This window comes from Baudoinia panamericana (genome assembly GCF_000338955.1).
Source record: "Baudoinia panamericana UAMH 10762 unplaced genomic scaffold BAUCOscaffold_8, whole genome shotgun sequence".
Taxonomy (NCBI): Eukaryota; Fungi; Ascomycota; class Dothideomycetes; order Mycosphaerellales; family Teratosphaeriaceae; genus Baudoinia; species Baudoinia panamericana.
In genome coordinates this window covers 831,238-850,020 of record NW_006911264.1, presented here as the reverse complement: position 1 = coordinate 850,020, position 18,783 = coordinate 831,238, and the positions used below count along the sequence as shown (strand labels likewise).

The 18,783-nt window shown below is 54.6% G+C and overlaps 12 protein-coding genes across 12 annotated transcripts; 2 read left to right on the top strand and 10 right to left on the bottom strand.

The window, feature by feature from the left end:
- Nucleotides 1-39: 39 nt before the first annotated feature.
- Nucleotides 40-733, bottom strand: BAUCODRAFT_72879 (uncharacterized protein; the record flags this gene model as incomplete). The annotated part of the gene is made up of 3 exons (XM_007679411.1): nucleotides 40-213; nucleotides 290-336; nucleotides 499-733. 3 exons carry the CDS (start codon nucleotides 731-733, stop codon nucleotides 40-42), a joined length of 456 nt encoding a protein of 151 aa, XP_007677601.1.
- Nucleotides 734-986: 253 nt separating this feature from the next.
- On the bottom strand, nucleotides 987-1,456 carry BAUCODRAFT_35302 (uncharacterized protein). Its single transcript, XM_007679261.1, has one exon. It carries the CDS (start codon nucleotides 1,376-1,378, stop codon nucleotides 1,175-1,177), a length of 204 nt encoding a protein of 67 aa, XP_007677451.1. The 5' UTR covers nucleotides 1,379-1,456; the 3' UTR covers nucleotides 987-1,174.
- On the bottom strand, nucleotides 1,456-2,802 carry BAUCODRAFT_72802 (uncharacterized protein; the record flags this gene model as incomplete). Its single annotated transcript, XM_007679406.1, has 4 exons — nucleotides 1,456-1,534; nucleotides 1,591-2,303; nucleotides 2,418-2,655; nucleotides 2,759-2,802. The coding sequence occupies 4 exons, from the start codon at nucleotides 2,800-2,802 to the stop codon at nucleotides 1,456-1,458; spliced, it is 1,074 nt and encodes a 357-aa protein (XP_007677596.1).
- Nucleotides 2,803-3,508: 706 nt separating this feature from the next.
- Nucleotides 3,509-5,817, bottom strand: BAUCODRAFT_72138 (uncharacterized protein; the record flags this gene model as incomplete). Its single annotated transcript, XM_007679351.1, has 3 exons — nucleotides 3,509-3,590; nucleotides 3,636-5,555; nucleotides 5,627-5,817. The coding sequence occupies 3 exons, from the start codon at nucleotides 5,815-5,817 to the stop codon at nucleotides 3,509-3,511; spliced, it is 2,193 nt and encodes a 730-aa protein (XP_007677541.1).
- Nucleotides 5,818-6,307: 490 nt separating this feature from the next.
- BAUCODRAFT_535861 (uncharacterized protein) lies at nucleotides 6,308-7,163 on the bottom strand. The gene has a single exon (XM_007679647.1). The coding sequence runs from the start codon at nucleotides 6,966-6,968 to the stop codon at nucleotides 6,351-6,353; it is 618 nt and encodes a 205-aa protein (XP_007677837.1). The 5' UTR covers nucleotides 6,969-7,163; the 3' UTR covers nucleotides 6,308-6,350.
- On the bottom strand, nucleotides 7,164-8,106 carry BAUCODRAFT_535860 (uncharacterized protein). Its single transcript, XM_007679646.1, has one exon. It carries the CDS (start codon nucleotides 7,812-7,814, stop codon nucleotides 7,359-7,361), a length of 456 nt encoding a protein of 151 aa, XP_007677836.1. The 5' UTR covers nucleotides 7,815-8,106; the 3' UTR covers nucleotides 7,164-7,358.
- A 419-nt stretch (nucleotides 8,107-8,525) lies between these two features.
- Nucleotides 8,526-11,154, bottom strand: BAUCODRAFT_123770 (uncharacterized protein; the record flags this gene model as incomplete). The annotated part of the gene is made up of 3 exons (XM_007679645.1): nucleotides 8,526-9,010; nucleotides 9,074-9,308; nucleotides 9,361-11,154. The coding sequence occupies 3 exons, from the start codon at nucleotides 11,152-11,154 to the stop codon at nucleotides 8,526-8,528; spliced, it is 2,514 nt and encodes an 837-aa protein (XP_007677835.1).
- An 850-nt stretch (nucleotides 11,155-12,004) lies between these two features.
- BAUCODRAFT_535917 (uncharacterized protein) lies at nucleotides 12,005-13,359 on the top strand. Its single transcript, XM_007679644.1, has 5 exons — nucleotides 12,005-12,279; nucleotides 12,337-12,368; nucleotides 12,428-12,477; nucleotides 12,538-12,542; nucleotides 12,598-13,359. Exons 1-5 carry the CDS (start codon nucleotides 12,236-12,238, stop codon nucleotides 13,181-13,183), a joined length of 717 nt encoding a protein of 238 aa, XP_007677834.1. The 5' UTR covers nucleotides 12,005-12,235; the 3' UTR covers nucleotides 13,184-13,359.
- Nucleotides 13,310-14,686, bottom strand: BAUCODRAFT_110743 (uncharacterized protein; the record flags this gene model as incomplete). Its single annotated transcript, XM_007679643.1, has 1 exon — nucleotides 13,310-14,686. The coding sequence occupies exon 1, from the start codon at nucleotides 14,618-14,620 to the stop codon at nucleotides 13,310-13,312; it is 1,311 nt and encodes a 436-aa protein (XP_007677833.1). The 5' UTR covers nucleotides 14,621-14,686.
- A 490-nt stretch (nucleotides 14,687-15,176) lies between these two features.
- Nucleotides 15,177-15,871, bottom strand: BAUCODRAFT_534851 (uncharacterized protein). Its single transcript, XM_007679642.1, has one exon. It carries the CDS (start codon nucleotides 15,661-15,663, stop codon nucleotides 15,310-15,312), a length of 354 nt encoding a protein of 117 aa, XP_007677832.1. The 5' UTR covers nucleotides 15,664-15,871; the 3' UTR covers nucleotides 15,177-15,309.
- BAUCODRAFT_123767 (uncharacterized protein) lies at nucleotides 15,860-16,213 on the top strand (the record flags this gene model as incomplete). The annotated part of the gene is made up of 1 exon (XM_007679641.1): nucleotides 15,860-16,213. One exon carries the CDS (start codon nucleotides 15,860-15,862, stop codon nucleotides 16,211-16,213), a length of 354 nt encoding a protein of 117 aa, XP_007677831.1.
- A 629-nt stretch (nucleotides 16,214-16,842) lies between these two features.
- Nucleotides 16,843-17,971, bottom strand: BAUCODRAFT_123766 (uncharacterized protein; the record flags this gene model as incomplete). Its single annotated transcript, XM_007679640.1, has 3 exons — nucleotides 16,843-16,957; nucleotides 17,015-17,802; nucleotides 17,852-17,971. 3 exons carry the CDS (start codon nucleotides 17,969-17,971, stop codon nucleotides 16,843-16,845), a joined length of 1,023 nt encoding a protein of 340 aa, XP_007677830.1.
- Nucleotides 17,972-18,783: the final 812 nt, after the last annotated feature.

Genomic DNA, 18,783 nt, shown 5'->3' with positions numbered 1-18,783 from the left:
TTCTCTGAACCATGTACACTCCCTGCCAAATGCCCACGCTTACGCCACAAGCGTACTAGCCGTAGCACTCTCATACCTCCACGTCGGCGGCAGCGCGCCCACGGTCTTGTAGTACCGACTCAGACGGTGGATGCGCGACTCGATCAGGATGAGGCGGAATTTGCTGTCTTTGTCCTTGCGGTTGCGCTCGAGGTGTTTGCGGACCGCGACGGCCTAGCAAATACGTATGTCAGTATTCGGTTGTAAGGTGGGTTTATTGGGGGAATGGTGCGAGGGGGGGTTGCGGTACCTTTTTGATAAGCATGTAGAGGTCTTCGGGGATCTCTGGTGCGAGGCCTGTGGGTTGGGAAGTCACTCTGTCAGTCTTTGATCCATTGAGAGGAGACCGAAGCAGAGGCAAGTGTCATGCGCGCAGCGCACGATGTGTATCCATCCTTTACATAGCCGCTTCTGCTCATGCCTCGTCTCTTCGTCTTATTCACACAGGGTATACCATACCATTGCTCTTCAAGATCCTCAAAATCTTATTGCCCGTCACGACCTTGACTTGCGCCACGCCATGGCTATCCCTCAACACGACACCGATTTGCGAGGGTGTTGCGCCCTTTCGTGCGAGTTTGCAGATCTGGTCGACGACCTGATCGGGGGTGGTTTTGAGCCAGGCGGGCGGGGTGCGCGAGTAGGGGATGGCGGAGGAGGCGATACCCTTGCCTTTGCTGTGAAGACGACCCATGGTGGCGGTGGTATGGAGGTTGCGAGTGGTTCGGGTGTGGAGGAGGAGGACGTGTGCTGGTTCGTGATAGATCGGTAGGGTGGGCTTGGCAGAGACTTCGAATTGGCCGAAAAGTGCGTGGCTTGGCGCTGTAGTGCAGTGCGGAAATTGGGCCGCCTGTCACGTGAACGTTGCGGTAGGCTGGAGGTGGTGCTGTCGCGACATAGACTATCATGCAACACTACGGTACATGCTCGAACAATAATGGTTTAGAGTTGTCAGAATAATCTCGCAAAATCGAGATCGACCTCAGTTTCCTTCGACGAAGCGCGCCGCCTTTTGCCTTCGCTACATAGCTCTGGCCTGTCCCACCGCCTCGACAGGACCCGCATGTCCTACCTCTGTGCCGAAGCATTCGCCCAACAGGATACCCAACATATCCCATACATCCAACCGTCCGCATCATACTCCTTCAGCCTCATCACCGTCTCGTCTCGAGCCGCCCCCCCCGTGTCCCGCTATGCCCTTCGATACCTGTAATGATACCATCCGCTGTCCACCACCGCAAGCCGACTCGGAAGCTGGCTGCTCTCTCGTTCTTGACGAGCTCCATGGATGGATCTCTGCCATTGTAGCGGTACGGGGCTCATCGGGGGCTTGTTCCATGACAGACTGCTGCGGTCGTATAACTGCATATTGTGTTGTCCATGATGTTAATCGTTATCATCTCTGCCGTATAATCTCTAGTACAGCCCGGTATCAGTGGTCGCCGAAATGGAGTTGAACAGGAAAAGGTTCTGCGCACCGGTCAAAAACTCCTCACTACGAGCACTGTCAGCAAGACAACCATAGTCAGTGCACACTCTTTCACAACTTACAAGCTTAAAGTGATATACCCATCCCGATCCGAATCGTACTTCTTAAACACGTCCGTCATGCGCTTCAGACTGATGCAAGCTTGCACGAAAAGGTCAAACGATAGCACTCCCTGCCTCTCCCGTTCATCGCCTCTTCCTCTGCTATGCGACTTGGCGTACGTGCTGAACAACAGCCCGACAAACTGCGGACTCAATCTGTACCCGAATGCTACTAACGCATCCTCGAACTCTCGTAGACTGATATTACCGCTCCGGTCCACATCGAAGCGATCGAACAGCGCCCTCCAGGCAGCGAGGAAGCCCCAGAGTCCGCAAAACTCGTCGAAGTTGATGGTCCCCGATCGATCGGTGTCGAACATGCGGATCATCATTTTAATTGTATGAGGGTCAAAGGCGGTGTAATCGCCGTTCACCAGCGCCCGGCGCAGTTCTTCTTCGGATAGCTGGCCGGAGCGATCTTTGTCTACCTGTAGGAAAATCGGCCAAAGTGCATCTCGGTCGTTGCCGTCTCGTGGAGGAGGTGGGGCGGTTGTAGGTGGACGTTGGTGGTCAGGTATTGGTGGGCGGTTGTGATGGCCTTGGGGCGGTGGGCCGTAGCCGTAGTTGGCGGGTGGAGGCGGCGAGGTTAGTCCGTAGGTGTTCCGGGGTGGTGGCGCGGCTTGGTTATTGCCGTAGCGTGGACCCTGACTGTTCTCATATCGAGGCGACTGAGGCTGATTGTAGGCATCGTTGTAGCGTGGTCCGTGTTGTTGCTGGCGGCCGTAGTCGTTGTAGCCCTGACCCTGTGGTGGTGGCGGTGGCGGGCCGTGGGAGTATGCACCCGGTACTGGTCCTCCTTGCGACCCATATCCTTGTCCTTGCGATGGTGGTGGTGGCCGCCCGCCGCCATATCGATCATCTTGCGGTCTCAGGTTCTGCATCTGCTGTGGCGGCGGAGGGGTGGGTTTGTTGTAGTTCGACGTGACTGATCCACTATGCTGTCGTGGTGGCATGGGCCCAGCACCCGTACTCGGAGTCGAAGGCTGACTGTTCAACAACTGCGCCGCTTGCTCCGGCTCTGCATGTCTGTAGCCGTAGCGGGTCAGCCGGTTGGGTCCGTAGGAATAAGCCGTCATTCACAACGTCGCTCAGCACGCAAAGACGAGGAAGTGAGAGGTAGCCGACTCACGCAGGCAGCGCATCCGGGTTGTATCCGCCACGATTGTACGCCATGACAGCGCCGGGATCAGTCGATCCTGCGCTTACGCTTAATGCCGGCTTTCTAGAATATACGAGGATGCGCAATCCGCGCGCGTGCGGAGAGTTTTGCCGATTACGAAAGGCCTCTCGATCGTCCCAAAGTCTATGCGATCACAAGATGGTCGTGCCTCGAGGGGTACTGTCTACGTAATGGGCAAGTACCGTGGTGAGGGGGTTTTGGTTCGAACGGTCTAATACTGAAGTCTCGTGGCGGAGTCGGAGTGAGTGTAGGGTATAACAATCCTTTGTGCAGGATGGGCGTGACTGTAGGGTCGAAGTGTATCACCGCTGCTTTCCTGAGTGTACCTAGTGAGTGAGGGGCTAACGAGTGGTTGCAGACCGGTGAGGTATGTCTTGGCTGGGCGGGCGCAGCAGCGAGGGCAGCAAACAAGCATGTCATGGGAGCCCATGACTCGAGCCTTAACCGCTTCTGTAGATCTACATAGTATCTGCCCTTCGCCCGCCGCATCACACGCCGTTCGGGCAGCTTGAACAGAAGAGGGTAAGATATGATGAGCGTCACCCTTTTGCGAGCACACTCGGATGCCCATCAAGACCCCACAACGCCACGCTACGCCACTCCAATCATGATGCCGCCAACGTGAACCTTGCCAAACATATGCGCCACCTGTAACAAGCATTGCTTGACGACAGTACGACAAGCAGAGAAGACCCCTTCTCACGGCAAACCCTGCGACTTCTTCCTCCCCAGACTAAACCGATTCTTCATCTTCTTCTCTTCCGTCGTCGCATCGTCCGCCCTCTCCCGCACCGTCCCACTAACCGTCGCCTGCCTCTGCAATGACGCAGAAGGAGTCTTCTCCCCTCCATTCGTCTCCTTGTCCTTACCAAACAACTTCGGCTTGCCTCTCAGACTCACACTCCCATGCCTAAACCTCGCCAGCCCGCCCGCAGCAGCAGCTCCACTCTTCTCGCCCGCGCTTGCAGGCGCAGGCTCCTCCCCTCGCTTCTTCATCTCCTCCACCGCCGTCTGCTTGCTTTCTTCCAGTACGCGCTTATAGTCCTCATCTTGCTTCTTCCACGCCGCGATGCGCTTCTCGCTCGCTTCCTTCCTTCGCGCCTGTTCCGCCTTTTCTTTCTCCTTCTCCTCCACTTTCCGCTGTTTCGCCTCCGCCTTAAGCTCCTTCTTGCTCTTCGAGGGCATGATGGGAGATAGGGCCGGGGTTGTGGGCATATGCTCGAAGTGCGGACGCACGGGTGGCGCGGGAGAGTGGCCCATGTCAGGGGCGGTGAGAGCATGAGCGACCGGCTCCAGGTCTTCCATCTCCTCGTGTAAGGGTGTTGCGACTGTCTGCGTCTGCCGCAGGAGCTCGGCCTTGGTGGGCGACATGCTGTCCTTGGCCGTCTCGGCATCGGAAACCCGGGTATTGACTTGGTCGAGGTGGCCGTCCGCTTCCTGCTCCTTGAGCACGGCCTCTAAAGTCGTTTCTTGGTAGAAGAGCACATACGCGCAGGCAAGCTGTCTCGCATCCTGCACACCCGGCACCGGGTCTCCACCGAAGAAGCTGAGCACATAGTCTCTGCTTACCGGCTCGACCAGCTCATCATCAAACAACAGCCACCCTCGATCCTGCGTCTTGATGATGCTCACGTAATGCCCATGGTAAGGTCCACCGCCTATATGCACGACCACGGCATACAGCTCATATAACCGGTCCGGATCCTCGGCGTCCTCGGTTGTGTTGAACAGTCGCAAATGGAACGGATACACCACCCGGTGAAACAGCTTTTGCAACCGCTGCAAATCCTCGGTATACTTGAAACGCTTCAAATGCAAGGCCAGAATGCGCGGCAATCGTTTAATCTTCATCCTCTTCTCCGCTTCTTGCAGGCCACCGCAGTTGTCGCAGTGGAATTTGTTGCGCTCACAAAGCATTTCTTCTTCCGAGAACTTTCGCAAGCATGAAGTCACGGACGTATGCGGGCTCAAGTCGACCGAAAGGTCAAGGAACGCCTCATCTCGCTGTGATGTGTTCTCGCACGTCAGACATCGCGTCTCGGATGTTAGGGTCCCTTCGAAGAGGTCGTGCACCCAATGCGCATCCTGATCTTGCTGTATCCCGCGCCGGTGTGCATTGGCGACAGCAGCAGACATAGCAGCTGCTAAGCCTTTCTCTGGAGCAGCGCCATTGGCATGCGGTTGCTGCGTGAGTGCAGGATGCTGCCTTGAAAATGATTCCACGTTGTCCACGACTTGGTTGAGTAGGAGATTCAGGAACTCATGCGCATCCTGGTGCATTGCAGATCGGAACATCTCGTTCTCTCGCCGCAGAATCTCCAGAAATTTGTGCGGACTCACAACACCTATGCGCGACGGATTGTTCAGGATGGCCTCGAAGATGTCCTTGAGTGAAGTGAACAGCGACTCGTCCATGCCATACTTCTGCGAGTTGTCGCGTGTCATCTCCAGCACTGGCCCGGCTGCGAGTGCCATCTTCTTCCTGTACTCCGGCGAATCTTTGCTCTCTTCAGGCTTTGCGCCGCCGGGGGATGTGGGCGGTGCTTGCTTCCGAGCAGGCGAGGCGAGGTTAGGGTATGGTGTTGTGGAAGAGGACTGTGGTCGCACTGGGCCGCCATTGGTATGTTGGTCATTGGCCGCGACTCGGTCGGCCAAGCTGTCAAGGAAAGGTTTGGATGGGAAGTTGAGCACGTGTTCTCGGAAAGGCGCCGAATAGTAAAGACACTGTATTATCGAATTACAATAACTGTCACATACCTGTTATCAGCTCCTCGCCGAAGAACGATCTCAAAGCGGGCAAGGCATAGTCGAGCGTACCATGTAGAGCCGTAGTTCTCAAAACCGAAGAACTTGTCACTGCCGTCTAATCGGGTCGGCCCCGTCACATCTGCCAGGTGCTTCTCTAGAGACGTTGGTTGCGGCGCATTCGGATCTTTCTTCGCCGCTGTTGCGTGTGCGGCGTTCGATGCCTGCGCGGACCCGGGCTTGAACTTCCCAAAGAATGACATATTGCTGTGCGCTCACGCCTGTGCCTCCAGATGTAGTGTATGCGCCGCAACACCACCGTCAATCCATACGATGATCATCGAATGGATTGCTATTATAGGCCGAGTCTTCTAAGGTGACTGTGCGTGTATTGCGGGGAGACTGATCGATAAAAGGGTGCAATACCGGTATATGGAGTGAAAGCTTCAGGTATGGATGTCGTCTGAGGGCGAGATGAATAGGTAATTAGAACCTACCTGAGAGTGACCAGGGTAGCATTTGACATGCTAAGCGGGGATCGCAGCGATGCTTGCGGCGCAGAAGAAGGTCAAGCACCCGATCTGCAGGAGGCGGAGGCGCCGTGTGCGGAGACTGGAGCTTACAGACGCCGCCTTGTCGGCTAAAGGATTAGAGCGGCGTTCACGCGAGCAATGCGCTGACTCGCGGACAAGTAGACCGAGGCGGACATGATGCGGTGGCTGCAGGAGGATGCCATCTCGATCCGCGAGGAAAGTCCGAAGGCTTCCTGACCACATAATAACGCCTTGTTCAATGTTCACCAGGACACGGCCAAACTTGACATCTTCAACAGACACCTGAGGAGTAGGGAAAATCTGCAGGCACAACGTGGACTGCACGTGTTCTTGTCAGCAATGGCGGGGTAGGTAGAGACACATTTCGGCCGAACCCTAAAAGACAGACTTCTGCAGGTCATCGGCTTCTGGAGAGCCCAGAGCGGCGGCGGCACGGAGTTGCAGTAGACAGGTGACGCAAGGCACGATGGTCTGGACCTGAACCCCGACGTGGACCTGAACCTAGAGCCTGCAGCCAGCAAAGGCTTGATGACTATATGTACAACGAGTTCGAAGTGCAGCGCTCGAAGACTCACCGGTGGCTGACCGCAGATTCGCAATATCTCTACCCATCCGTAATAGCAAGTAAGCTGGGTCCCAAGTCGAGCGCTCTCGCGTCTCCGTCCATGTGTTCTATTATATGGATGATTCACGATACCAACACGCAATTGATCGAGCCCCGGTTGAACATGATGGTCATAGTAGACACGAACTATTGGTCGCAAGCAAGTTTTCGAAGTGATTTTCTTTGCTACATTGTACCTTGCCGGCAGTGGTGGCCGTACCGCACCCGCAAAGGACATACTACCAAAAGTCCCCATTTCAATATCCTTATTGCCTTCAGCGTGCCCATGATACAGCTCAGTTCCTACGACTGTGTCGATCAGTGCTGCAGCGACCACTCCCGGCCACAGTGGGACCACATCGACATAGTCAAAGCATTTGTCTCGCTATGACTGGAAATCTGGAGGTTGCTTGGTCAATAGAAGCACACACGCAAATGTCGTTGCGGATACGGATCCGTCGTGTACCAAAGCTGCATCAGGTGCGCTCCAGCAATCCTTTGCACTGGAGAGGCTGCTGACGGCATGTTGCAAGCATAACGGCGTCAATTTGCGCCCGTATCGAGGCTCCAGCCTGGTGTGACCCAGCCATTGACCTTGGTCCACGTTCATCGAAGCCTCTCGTTTCTGACCTTAACCACCGAGCTTTCATTTCTCCGAAATTTTGTGCCTCAAGCTTGCGCGTTCAGAGCTTTCGTGCTTGGGGCTTTCGCCTTCGGAACTTTCATCCCTCGAGATTTCGCCTTCGGAGCTTGCGCCTTCGAACCACACTTCACGCAGTTTCATACTGGTTGGTGTGCCTTGCTCTACGCGAAGCACAACGTTCAACCGCTTGAGGTGCGGCAACGCCATGCGGACTTCACCAAACAGGTCGGTGAGCGCATCGGCATCGTCTGCGCCCGTTCGCCGTTCGTGGGGTCCAACGTGAAGAGATACAACAGCGGTCTGCACAATCATTGGCATACAGCCAGTCACCTGCAGTCGTTCCACGCGGAGAATCCCGTTGTTTTGGACAACCAGCCGTGCATGCTTGCAGGCAAGCTTCTGATACTCGCGGCTGAATTGACGATTGACGTGCAGCAGCTTCACCAACAGAGCCTGCATGATGGTGGCGCGAAGGTAGACCTGGTCAATCTGATAGTTGGGAGAGCCTCGGTCACAGTCACATTTTTCAGGAGTTCGGCTCAGACAAGGTCCCGTGCGAAAGCCCGAAGAAGTTCAAATAGCCGTTTGCGCTCGAACGCTCTGATGCTGGATGCTAAGATCCGCCTTGACCGACATGACCGCCTCCCGCGATCGGTATCCGTGCGGACAGACGATGATGCTCAAGCTTATCTTCAGTTTGCAGAGTCGGAAGGTGCGGCGGGAGTGCTTAAGAAGTGAAGTATTTGGGGTCTGTGACATATGAGGTTACAATGTGTCGGAAGCTCCCGAGACAAGCTTCTAGGCCGCATGGGCCATTCCACTCCGAGAAAGGAAAGCACGCTTAGGTAGATTGTACAACTCAATCTATGACGCCGCAAGTCCGGGTGCGAACACTTCTGAAGACCCACGACACGCCCTAACTCCATATCCAGAGTACCGTCTCCCCAATTCTACGTGTAGGCAGAAAGCTGTCTTCATGCATGGACATCCGCTACAACGTGATGAATGTAAAAGCATGAGCTGCAGATCGCCTGTAGGAAGCGTTACTCCGCCACACAACATCTGTCTCGGTTTGGTGTGACTTCTGCCGCCAGCCGCTTGCCGCCGTTCTTAGCTGCATTCTGTAGTGTCTTTGCTGCAGCTTTGATGGAATATGCGTTTGAAGATAGCTTAGCGTCTATGCTGATTATCTGGGGTGGCAGGCTCCCTTCCATTCCCCGAGCGTGGAGTGCCAGACAGCGATTTCGAGGAATGCACGCCTTCAGATTCAGAGCGCCTTGCATCATCTAAATTCTGATCGAAGAAGTTCGACCGGTTGGATGGCACATTCCCGTATCCGAATTCCTTTGAATTACCTGAGAGGAAGTCGGCAAACGGATGGGCAGTGAAGTTGGTGGGTCCAGACGGAAAGACAAGCCCGGGGGCGGAAGATGGCTGGCGACTTGTGTGTCCATTAGCGTTAAGTTGGGTGGCTGACTGTTGTGAGCTAGTCGTAGCTGGCAGTCGTGATGCTGAAAACTCCTGAACCGCTGCAGCAGGTACGAAGTTGACTCTGGACTTGTCTTCGGCACCTACGAATGGACGGTCATCTACGGTATCGGCATCTAAAGGAGACACAGACGGCGCCTGCGTAAAAGACAGCGCGGGTCTTACGGCTACGGAGACCACAATCAGCAGTTGGCATACCAATCTCGTGACTAAGGCGCACCGTCACATACCTGAATACGGGGCGGCCTTCTTAAAGACCAGCCGTACTTCCCTGAGCGTGTCGAGCAGCGTAGAGTTGTGTTCGCGTAGCTGCACAACATGTGCTGGCTCCGCTGTGACAGCATGCAGAGTTTTCTCATCGATGCCCAACACGTCGTTTGTTGTGAGCCAGCTTTGCAAACTCCGGACAAGACAATTCTCCACAGCAAGCACTAATACATTATCCACGAAAGTACTCAACACGACCTTAGCGAAGTTAGTCTTGCGAGCATGTTCCGGACAGTAGTCATGTGCTTACATCGTACAACGCCTGCACCTGGGCCCGAAGCTGCACGACTCCCGTTTGTGCACTGTCGTTGCTGTTGACACCCCACTCGTGAGTCTTGCCGAGTATAGCTCTCTCCCGCGCGAGGTACATAGGATTCTTCGTTATCGGAGTGTTTGTGCGGGAGGGTGCTAAAAGCTCTTGCACCTTGTAGTCGAGCTGGACACGAGCCGTCTCCATCTTGTCTTTGGTGAGATTATCCTGGATCGCCGATGCTGTGTGCTTACTAGTGCAGTCGTCGAGAACGAGGAGGAAAAAGTCTTCGACTGCGAGCCAGCAGTCATGAATATAGCGCTCAGTGATCGTCTCCCAAGGCGATGTCTGAACAAGCAGTAACTTGCCGACAAGCGATGGCGAGTAATGACCGTCCAGCTCAAGGCCTTTGTTGTCCTGTATGAACGCTTCGAGGGCCATGATATAAGATGCCTCATCCAAAGGTATAGTCTTGTCTCCACGTTCCAGCTTAGTGATGGCGGATGAGCCAGGGAGCTTATTGGAAGCGTGGGCTTGGCGCCCTGGGTCTTCCGCAACGTTCACTGGATAGCGCATGCCATGTTGCTGCATATCTTCGGCGAATATGTCCGTCAAGTATCGAAGCCTCTTGCGCAAAGGCTTGCACTGGCCCGAAAGCGCTCCCATGTCTGAGAAGAATACATCGTCGTACTCCGCTTTCAGGCCTTCGTTGACAAGCTTGGAGACGCGCTGTTGTATCGCGCCTAGGAATGTAAGCTGTTGGCGATAGTCTGGTCGCGGACTGCCGAGCTTCTGCGCAATCTGATCGCTCTTCTTTATGTGGCCTTCTACGTCTTCAATAAGCTTGGGCAAGCTTCTTGCAACACTCTGATGAAGTGTGCGGGCAAGCTTCGTTCGAAGAGTCGTCACACCGCACAAGTCCGGAGGGAGAGACATCCACGGTGCCGAGCTGAAAAAGTCCTGCTCTAGCGCATCGCGCTTTTCAGGCGAAACGTCACGCTTAGCATGCTCGCGGTTTTTGACAACATGCCAGCCAAGAGCAAGTGGAATGTCTTCATTGCGGATTAGACGTAAGATGCGTCCTTCTTTGCCGAGCTCAAGGCGATCTGGCTTTGTCAAGATACCAAGGGTACGCTCACCTTTGGGGTCGACACGGCGGGCGAGTTGGAAAATTGGTTGGGTTTCAGCGTCTACCGGCGCCTCCATTACTGCAAGAATGATCGACTTCGGGCTCTGCATATAGCGCTCACTGATAGATTGTACGAGCGCAATATCGCCGTCGCCTTGCTCGCTAGACGTAGCCTGGATGAGTCCAGGAAGGTCCACAAGCGTGACATTGATTTGCTTCGGTCCGGAGATTTCAACCCGCAGCTTGTGCTTGGAATAACCACTTGGTTCATCCACTGCACGGGAAGCGAGCAGGTGTTCGGATGCTTTGGCAACAACATCTGCGAAATCCTCAAGCTTTGGCAGTTCGGCGTCGAAAGCACTGACGTAGTCTTTGTCCTTATCATTAGCAGCTACAAGGCTCACTCTCATGCTCTCCGCTGGTGCTCGACGAAGCACAATTTCTAGGGCAAATCGAGTCACACATTTGTCGCCAGCAGGGAAGCGTACACGCGAAATAGCCTCCAAGACAGAGCTCTTGCCAGCAGACTGGTTGCCACAGACAATGAGCTGCGGTAGGTCGAGCTCGCGTTGCAAACCATGGTCTCGCAACCGATCAATGGCATTGAGTAGGTCGGCCTGGTCCGAGGACAACAACTGGTTCAGTGCGTTTGCGTCGTTTGGCATTGTCATGACCTGTAGTTGGGAATGGACAGAAGTGCTGCCACGTGTTCTGCTGGAAGCACTGGGACCTTGCGTGGGAGGAGGGAAGCTGTACTGCTGGTACTGCAAGGATTTTCGGCTGTGCGTGGTAGCAACCAAGGACAGCAGAGTATGCAATGGCGAACAAAGGATTGAACCGACGGTCTCGGACTCTTATAGCTACCAGAGTCCAACCTTGCTGGGACTCAGGAGGCGGATGATGCAGACCGTTGACCAAGTAGCGACCTCAACCAGTCAACCAGCAAGGTAGCAATTAGCGCTCTACTCAGGACGACACCAAAACCTACATATACAGCGATCTTGAAACGACGGAACTGCGGCAAGCTGGCACCTCTGTGCCATTGCCTCCTGCAAGCAGGTCTGAAAAGCTTCAAAATAGATTCACGTTGCCTTAGCGGCACCTTGTGGCTGCACCTGCGGGAAAGAAGTGATCATTGAGGCGTATGCGTAAGAGACCGCTGCCTTTGGGAGCATTGTGTACTGACGCGCTACAAATCCTTCAGCGTCGTCTGGCGCGAAAAGAGGCAAACATGGCTTACCCAGTGTTTCAGCATCAGCTGTGCCGCACAGCTGCGCTGCCATAGCACCGCCGGCTCCATGCAAGGCGAACTTCAGGACAACGTCTTGCGGAGCAGTTGTTGATGGCGATAATGTACAGTAAGCTGCATCGCCCGATGGACGCTTCGAAATGACGGATGGCTCCTGTTGGGAGCAGTCGGTAGTTTGGAAACGTGTTACTAGATTGCTTGGCGCTTAAATGTCCGCTGTACTGCAAGCAGCTTGAAGTGACAACGCCCGATTACCAGGTCCATCGAGGCTTGAAGATCTGGTAGTGTGGCCGGCACCGCCTGGGTCAACAAGGACCGTCAGTGTTGTAATGCTCGTGGCGATTTCTAGGCTGACGCAGGATCAATCGTGAGATGCGCCAGATACTCTTGTAGTCCATTTGAGGAAGCCTGAGGCCACTCAATGCTCCTCTCCTTCGTCACCAAATCAAGTCAATGTCTTGTACCTTCAGACATCGCACCACGATCTACGTCTTAACATGACGACGCCAGAGTCAGAGGGGCTGTGGCTTTTTGGTTATGGGTCAGTTTTGATAGGCAATAAGATCGCTAGTACCAGGCTAACGTCCAAGTGACAAAGCTCGCTGATCTGGAAGCCTCCTCCGCATTACGGTAACTCACATATTTTGCAACTTTGTGTTGTCCATGGCCATTGTTGAGTAGCTCCTCAGATCTCCGTGTTCCCGGCTACATTGAAGGCTACGTTCGCCGCTTTTGGCAGGTACGGCATGCACGGGCCACCATCGCGAGAGACATAAGCTGAAGTGGCGATTTGCAATAGGCTAGGTAAGCAGTGTCTCCTCAAATCCCGTTTTTGCCAAGAGCCTAACGTTCTCTACAGCGAAGACCACCGCGGTACACCCGCAGCGCCCGGCCGCGTTGTAACCCTGATCGACCGGAAACACTGGGAAACTCTAACCGACCACCACGCCCTCGCCCCGCCCAGAGTTTGGGGAGCAGCATACCGGATACCGCCCCAGCATGTCGCCGAGGTGAAGAACTATCTCGACATTCGCGAAATAAACGGGTATAGTATCCAATATACGCCCTTCACCAAGGCCAGCTCCGCGCAGTCCAACGGTGTCAGCCGGAAGCAGATCGACTGTCTAGTCTACATTGGACTTCCAGACAACCCGCAATTCCTCGGTTCGCAGGATCCGCAGGCGCTGGCTGAACATATCATTCGCTCTCGAGGCCCCAGTGGCGAAAACAAGGACTATCTTTACCAGCTGGAAACTGCGTTGAACGAGCTCAGTCCGGAGAGCGGCGATAAACACATTACTGATCTTGCCAGGCGGTGTCGCGAGATAGAGGCGAGAATGCAGGCGGAAGGGGTTAACGTTGAGGAGGTGAAGCTACAAAGTCCGGAAGTGAAAGCCGAAGGCGTCAGAGAGGGAGCCGGGAGGCAGGAGGAGACGGAGAAGTAGATGATGCCCGCTACTAGCACAAACGATAGATGGTAGCCGCTCGAAAGCAATGCCGCTAAAGCGCCATGCGACGCTCAGAACGCTTAGACTCGCTCAAAGGACAATACGTAGCAAAAGACAGCCGTATCATGGTCCTCCTTTCGGAGCCTGATTCCACCTCTTGTAATTCCTTACCGCAGCATTAACCGCCACGTACTTGCCCGCCTTAGGATCATAACAGCTCTGCACGTCGAACAACATCCTGCCTTTCTTCCCTCTCACCTCCACCAAACCTTGCACGACGAACGTGCCTCGAGGCGGCTCCATCTTCTTCGGGTTCCACTGTTTCGAGAGTGTATGGGAGAACACGTGCATGGCGATAGGTATGTCCGTGCCGGGCGAGCCACTGTTCGAAGGCATCGGCACATTGACCATCCAAGGCAGCCTTTTGTCATTCGCATTCCCAACCTTACTCGGCGAGGAAGAGGGCAGTAAAGGCGCCTCACCTCCACTCGTCACCACCGGCGTGCCATCGGGCGCACTCTGCGTCCCACCCACCTCCTTCCTCTCCCCTCCCACTGCGCGCTGCTTCTGCATCATCTCCATCGCCTGTCTGTACCTCTCTTCCGGACTTAAGGGATCCTTGCCCTCCCATCCTAAAGCCTGCTTCGCCCTCCTATACTGTATCCCCACCAACACCTTCCCCGTCATCCACAGACTCTCGAATGCCGCTCGAGGCCACAGAGCCCGCATCATCCGCCACTGGTTCTCAGCACTGACTTTCTGCCGACTCCATGCCACGAATCCTTCGCCAAGCTCCAACCCACTGCGCTCGTATTCCTGCGGAGGGCCGTCTGGAAAGGAAATGTCGAGCCAATACTTGCCTATCTTCGCTTCTGGACCGACTTGGCGTGCTATGAGAGGATGCTGCGTGGAACCCGTGAACACAACCTGGACAAGTTCATCCTGTATACGCTTTTGCCGCGGTTTGTCCTTTGCGACTTTCACAAACTCTTGCCACTCCGCATCGCTACCCTTGTAGAATGTTCGCGGCATCTGAGTAGCCCACGTCAAGGGTATGAAGGTACTGCCTTCTTCCGCGTAGAATGGCCCTTCCTCTTCTTCCGCCGCAACCTCGTGTCCTTCTCTCGGCGCATCATCTTGCTCGGCTTCGTCATCATCGAGGTATTCGATCTCGACATCGAGGTAGCGGAAGATGAGGTTGAGGTAGGCGTAGGCTATGCCGCTATACACGCCGATGGTGGCTGCGCGGCGCCATGTGAAGAAAGGTCCGGGTTGAAAGCGGACGGCTTGGTAGCGGACGGGTTCGCCGGAGGGCTTGTAGAGGAGTTGGGGTTGCCGCCGTCGTGTCGTTTTGCTGAAGTTACGATGGCGGAGGGTGTTGTGAAGGAGGGTGGGCTGTTGCCGGAGTCGGAGGGCACGGGGGAGTTGGTGCATATTCGAGGTGGATATGGAAGAGTTACGAATGCATGTATGCGAGTGGCACAGTGCTTTGCAGAAGAGGTGTGTGGATGGAAGTTGATGAGTAGCTGGTAGGAAATGCACAAACACCCCACCGTCTGCAGCCCTGAACTCTCCGCCACGTGAGGTCACGTTTCAACCGCAACGCCACCTCTCTACATACTCTCGGTGACAGCCTCTTGGCACCCTGACATTACTAACATAAATACAACCATAAGCTGCGCTTAGTCGACTCAGCAGCAGTCCCAAAGTCCACTTACCGGCGTTGGGAAGCAACACAATCACTGCCTTTAAGGCCTGTTTGAAGATATAAATGAGATCTAACACATGCACCTCGCTCAACATGCATTCCTGCCAACGTAGTATCCTCGGGCACACCAACAGCCTGGCTGATATCATCCTTTGCTGCTATAGATGCCTGTACACGAGCACCGTTGTCGTTCAGCGCAATCAGATGCAAGTTCCAATAGATGAGCACGGACAACCCATCAGCCTTCCGTGTCACATACCCACGCATGCTCCCTAGATATCCCCATGATGAACCAGTCGATTAAGTGACGTACAAGTGGGACATGCTGCGTCCATCCATTGCCGGCAGTGACTCGAGATGTAATATAACGGCTCTGGCCTCGCTGGCGTCCAGTCGCGGACAGATCGATTATGGGCTACGATTTCGGCCCTGAAACATAGGACTCAGTGGATGGAATGGTTGAATGCGGATGAATGGAATCGAGTCGCAAAGCGTTGATTTCTTGTACGGATCCAACGCTATATGAAGTATAGACACTCCACTTACCTTCCTTTATCAGTCTGCAGGACACTTCGTCACAACAGACTGCTGCACGCGCGCAGCTATGAACCAGTATTATCCTGCACTGGAAGCAGCTTGATTGTTGTGGGTTTGTCGACATTGTCGGTATAACAGGTAGGGGGTCCGCAATTTCAAAGCAAAAACATAAGCCGCCGGCGCGGTGGAGCTTGGACATCTCAGCGGCGACGTTTGCTAAGAGGACCAACATTGATCGAAGAAAGTGTCATCGCACTGTGCCAATAAGGGTGCTTGGGCCCGTCGTGTTGAACACAGGGACTGCAAGTAGATGCGCTACTTCAAATGACAATCGGTTTCGATGATTGCGCGTGCCGGCAGCTCTCCGCCAAGCCTTGCTGGGTCTCCAGTTCGCAAGCGTCTCTCCGAAGCATCATCATATCGCCCAGATGTGGAGCGAGTCGGGTCGAGCCAAGTACGAAGGCATCGGCAAGCCCTATAGTCGGAAAGGATCCGACAAGCAGCTCAGCCACTGTCAAGCGCTGACCAACGTTCCCTGGCAACCCAGCATCTCACACGAGCTTCTGGATACCAGACGAGACCCGAAGGTAAGCCTCACCGTCTGCGATGCTCTAGAGCAATGCCGAGGCCGAAAGACGGTTATGCCGGATGGGCATGGCCGTTGCTACTCGCAGCGGCCGCACACCTGGTCGAGTCGGCTATGGCAGCGCTTTCTGCCTCACAAGACGATGCTCAACGAGCATGATGAGTCGAAGGCGAACATTTGCGAGATGTATCGATAGCTCATACGATATGAACAATGCAGGAAATCGGCAAGCGCTCGATTGGTATGATGCACTCGATGCGGAAAGCCATCGGACGGTACCGGAAGACAGGCTGCTTCTCTACAGCGTTAAGCAAGGCTTGGAACCGCTTTGTGAAGTCCTGACTTACGAGAGACCACTTTGGGAGTTCCCGCTAGTCAACACCAGAGGATAATGGCGGGCTAACGTAGAAAATGCGCGCCGTCTGTTGAGCATGATCATTCATCAATGTCGCCAATGTGCTGGAGCTGTTGATAGTGGGGATGGCTGCCGTTGGTGCATATTCGACGTATGGGCGCATGAAGCAGCTATCCGCGGAGACATCACCAACCGACCATGTACCTCCCGCTGCTTGTGCGCAGTGCAACGATGCTGTCCAGGTCCTTAGGCCCTGTCCTCCAGCGTTGTCTAGAAATGTCTGTAAGCATGTCCGGTCTTGCGCTGTCCGTTCTTGAGAAGTGGCTGAAAGCACGCTAAAATGGTGCCATTGCCGTGATGGGTCGAGGCCTGGCCGGAAAGAGCACTGACCAGACCATAGCAAGCACTCCGAGTTACGTGCCCCATCATAATCGGATTTCCGTTGCGCGTTTGCCGCGCGATCTGCCTACTCATTTCGCATGCGCTAACATCTGCGTGTAGATGTCATCCGGGATCTTACGAGCAAAATTGACGGTATAGTCGATCACTTTACGGGCTCGCAAAGGCTTGAAGTCGGGCTTCGGGCTGTCCAGGATCGTCAGCGTTGCTCGTTGTGCAATTCTCGTGCAAGTCACGACATACCTCGGGCTGTTTAGTAGGGTGTCCCGTACAAGGACTAGTTGCGCCACAATGCATAACAGGTTTAGATGCGGTCCGTAGGCGAACAGAAAGTCCCACAGAAGAAGCACTTCCGGTAATGGCGGCGTGCAAGCGCATAATGTGAGGACGCTCGGAAAGGCGTAGATTTCAGCCTTCATGCCCTTACTGAGCAGATGCGCAGACAGCTTTGGATCGACGATAGCGAGGATATGGTCCACCAAGGCAAGACCCTTGTGCACACCGTCCATACTACCGCGGACATAGCCAGGGCACTCATGAGTGATGCAACGGTCGAAAGCAGCAAAGGCCTCGGCCTCGCTCTTGGCTGCATACAGAAATGGGGCGGCGAGAACATTCATACCTTGCACGTAGCCCACAGACCCGGTCGACTCGCCGCCAGCCTCAGAGCCTTCGGTTCCCGTTACAGAACCTCGCGTGTGTCTTGTGCTGATCGACGCAGGGGATTGGAACATGTTGTCAGAGCCGTCCAGACTTTTGGGAACGCCAAGAGTGGGAGGGGACAGCCAGCCATTCACTCGTGCCTCGTTAGCGTCGTGCAGCTTCCATGCTATGGCGTTCAGCACGCGGGTGAGACTGTTCTCCGTAACCCGCCGCCTGAAGAGGGGGTCAGTCGTCAGCGTTCGAAAGGTGTCATTTCGGATCTTCGCATAGGCAGGCGACGCTCCCTGGCGGACCAGATCCAAGTAGGTGTCAGTTTGTAGTGGTGGGGCGTTCAGCAAGATCATCCAGATGTACATGCGCAATTCAGACTAGCAATCTCATCAGCATTAGGCAGTAAGTTGCTAACTGGCAACGGACCATTCCATCACTATTTGAGGGGATGCCATCGAGAAGGACGACACGTCGTAGCTCCTCTAAGCCAGCGACTAGGTCGCCATTGGCGGGCCCTTTCTGGAGGAAGATGTCGAGATGTGTCATGGTTCGGGAGAGTTGTTAAACACAGCGCCGTGCTTCACGTTCACCGATCGAGTCGTCGTACTCAGGTCTTCCGCCGGCTTGTTGTTGTACACAAACAGTCTGCTCGTGCAGTACGTATTTGTAGTACTTAGCTATTGACAGTTGGATGTATTCGAACATAGAACGTTACGAGACGCGAACTGTGGCTGGAAAGCGGAGCCAAGATGTTCGTGCAGCACTTACTGCGCCACACTCAGGGCCCCATGCAAATGCAGACCTCCGAAACTCGCCAACCTGTCATGCTCCCAACGCAGCACTTTGGTTACACATACGAGCCTTGCACGGGTCAATCTACTTCCGTAAACGGCTTGCAGTGCCCACAGCATATCTGCATCCATGGGTCTAGAAGCGCCATGTCCAGTATAGCCCCAAAGCGCCAATTTCTGCACGTTTTGTGTATGGACAGACCCAAGGCATCGGGGAAGACCTGACCAAACAAATTGGGCGGCCAATGCACCCTGGAGAGGGCAACCTCAGTAGTAACGACATGCCCTCGACACCAACGTGTAGGGACTTCACAAGCACGTTATTACGAGGCGCAAATTCTTCGAAAACGGCCAAGTCTGAGGGAGCGCACAATAATAATGCCTGGAACGCACGAAGAACGTCTCCCGAAGCTTAATGCACAATGAAAGCCACTTCAATGGGCGCAAAGCACGCCTTCTATGTCCCAGCTGATTGGGTTATAGCGCTGGAATGGAGGTGAGGTTGATCTGGAGACGAGCGCTAATCCCGGTCGCTTGTGCTTAGGAACCTTTCCGCTTGCGTTCCTA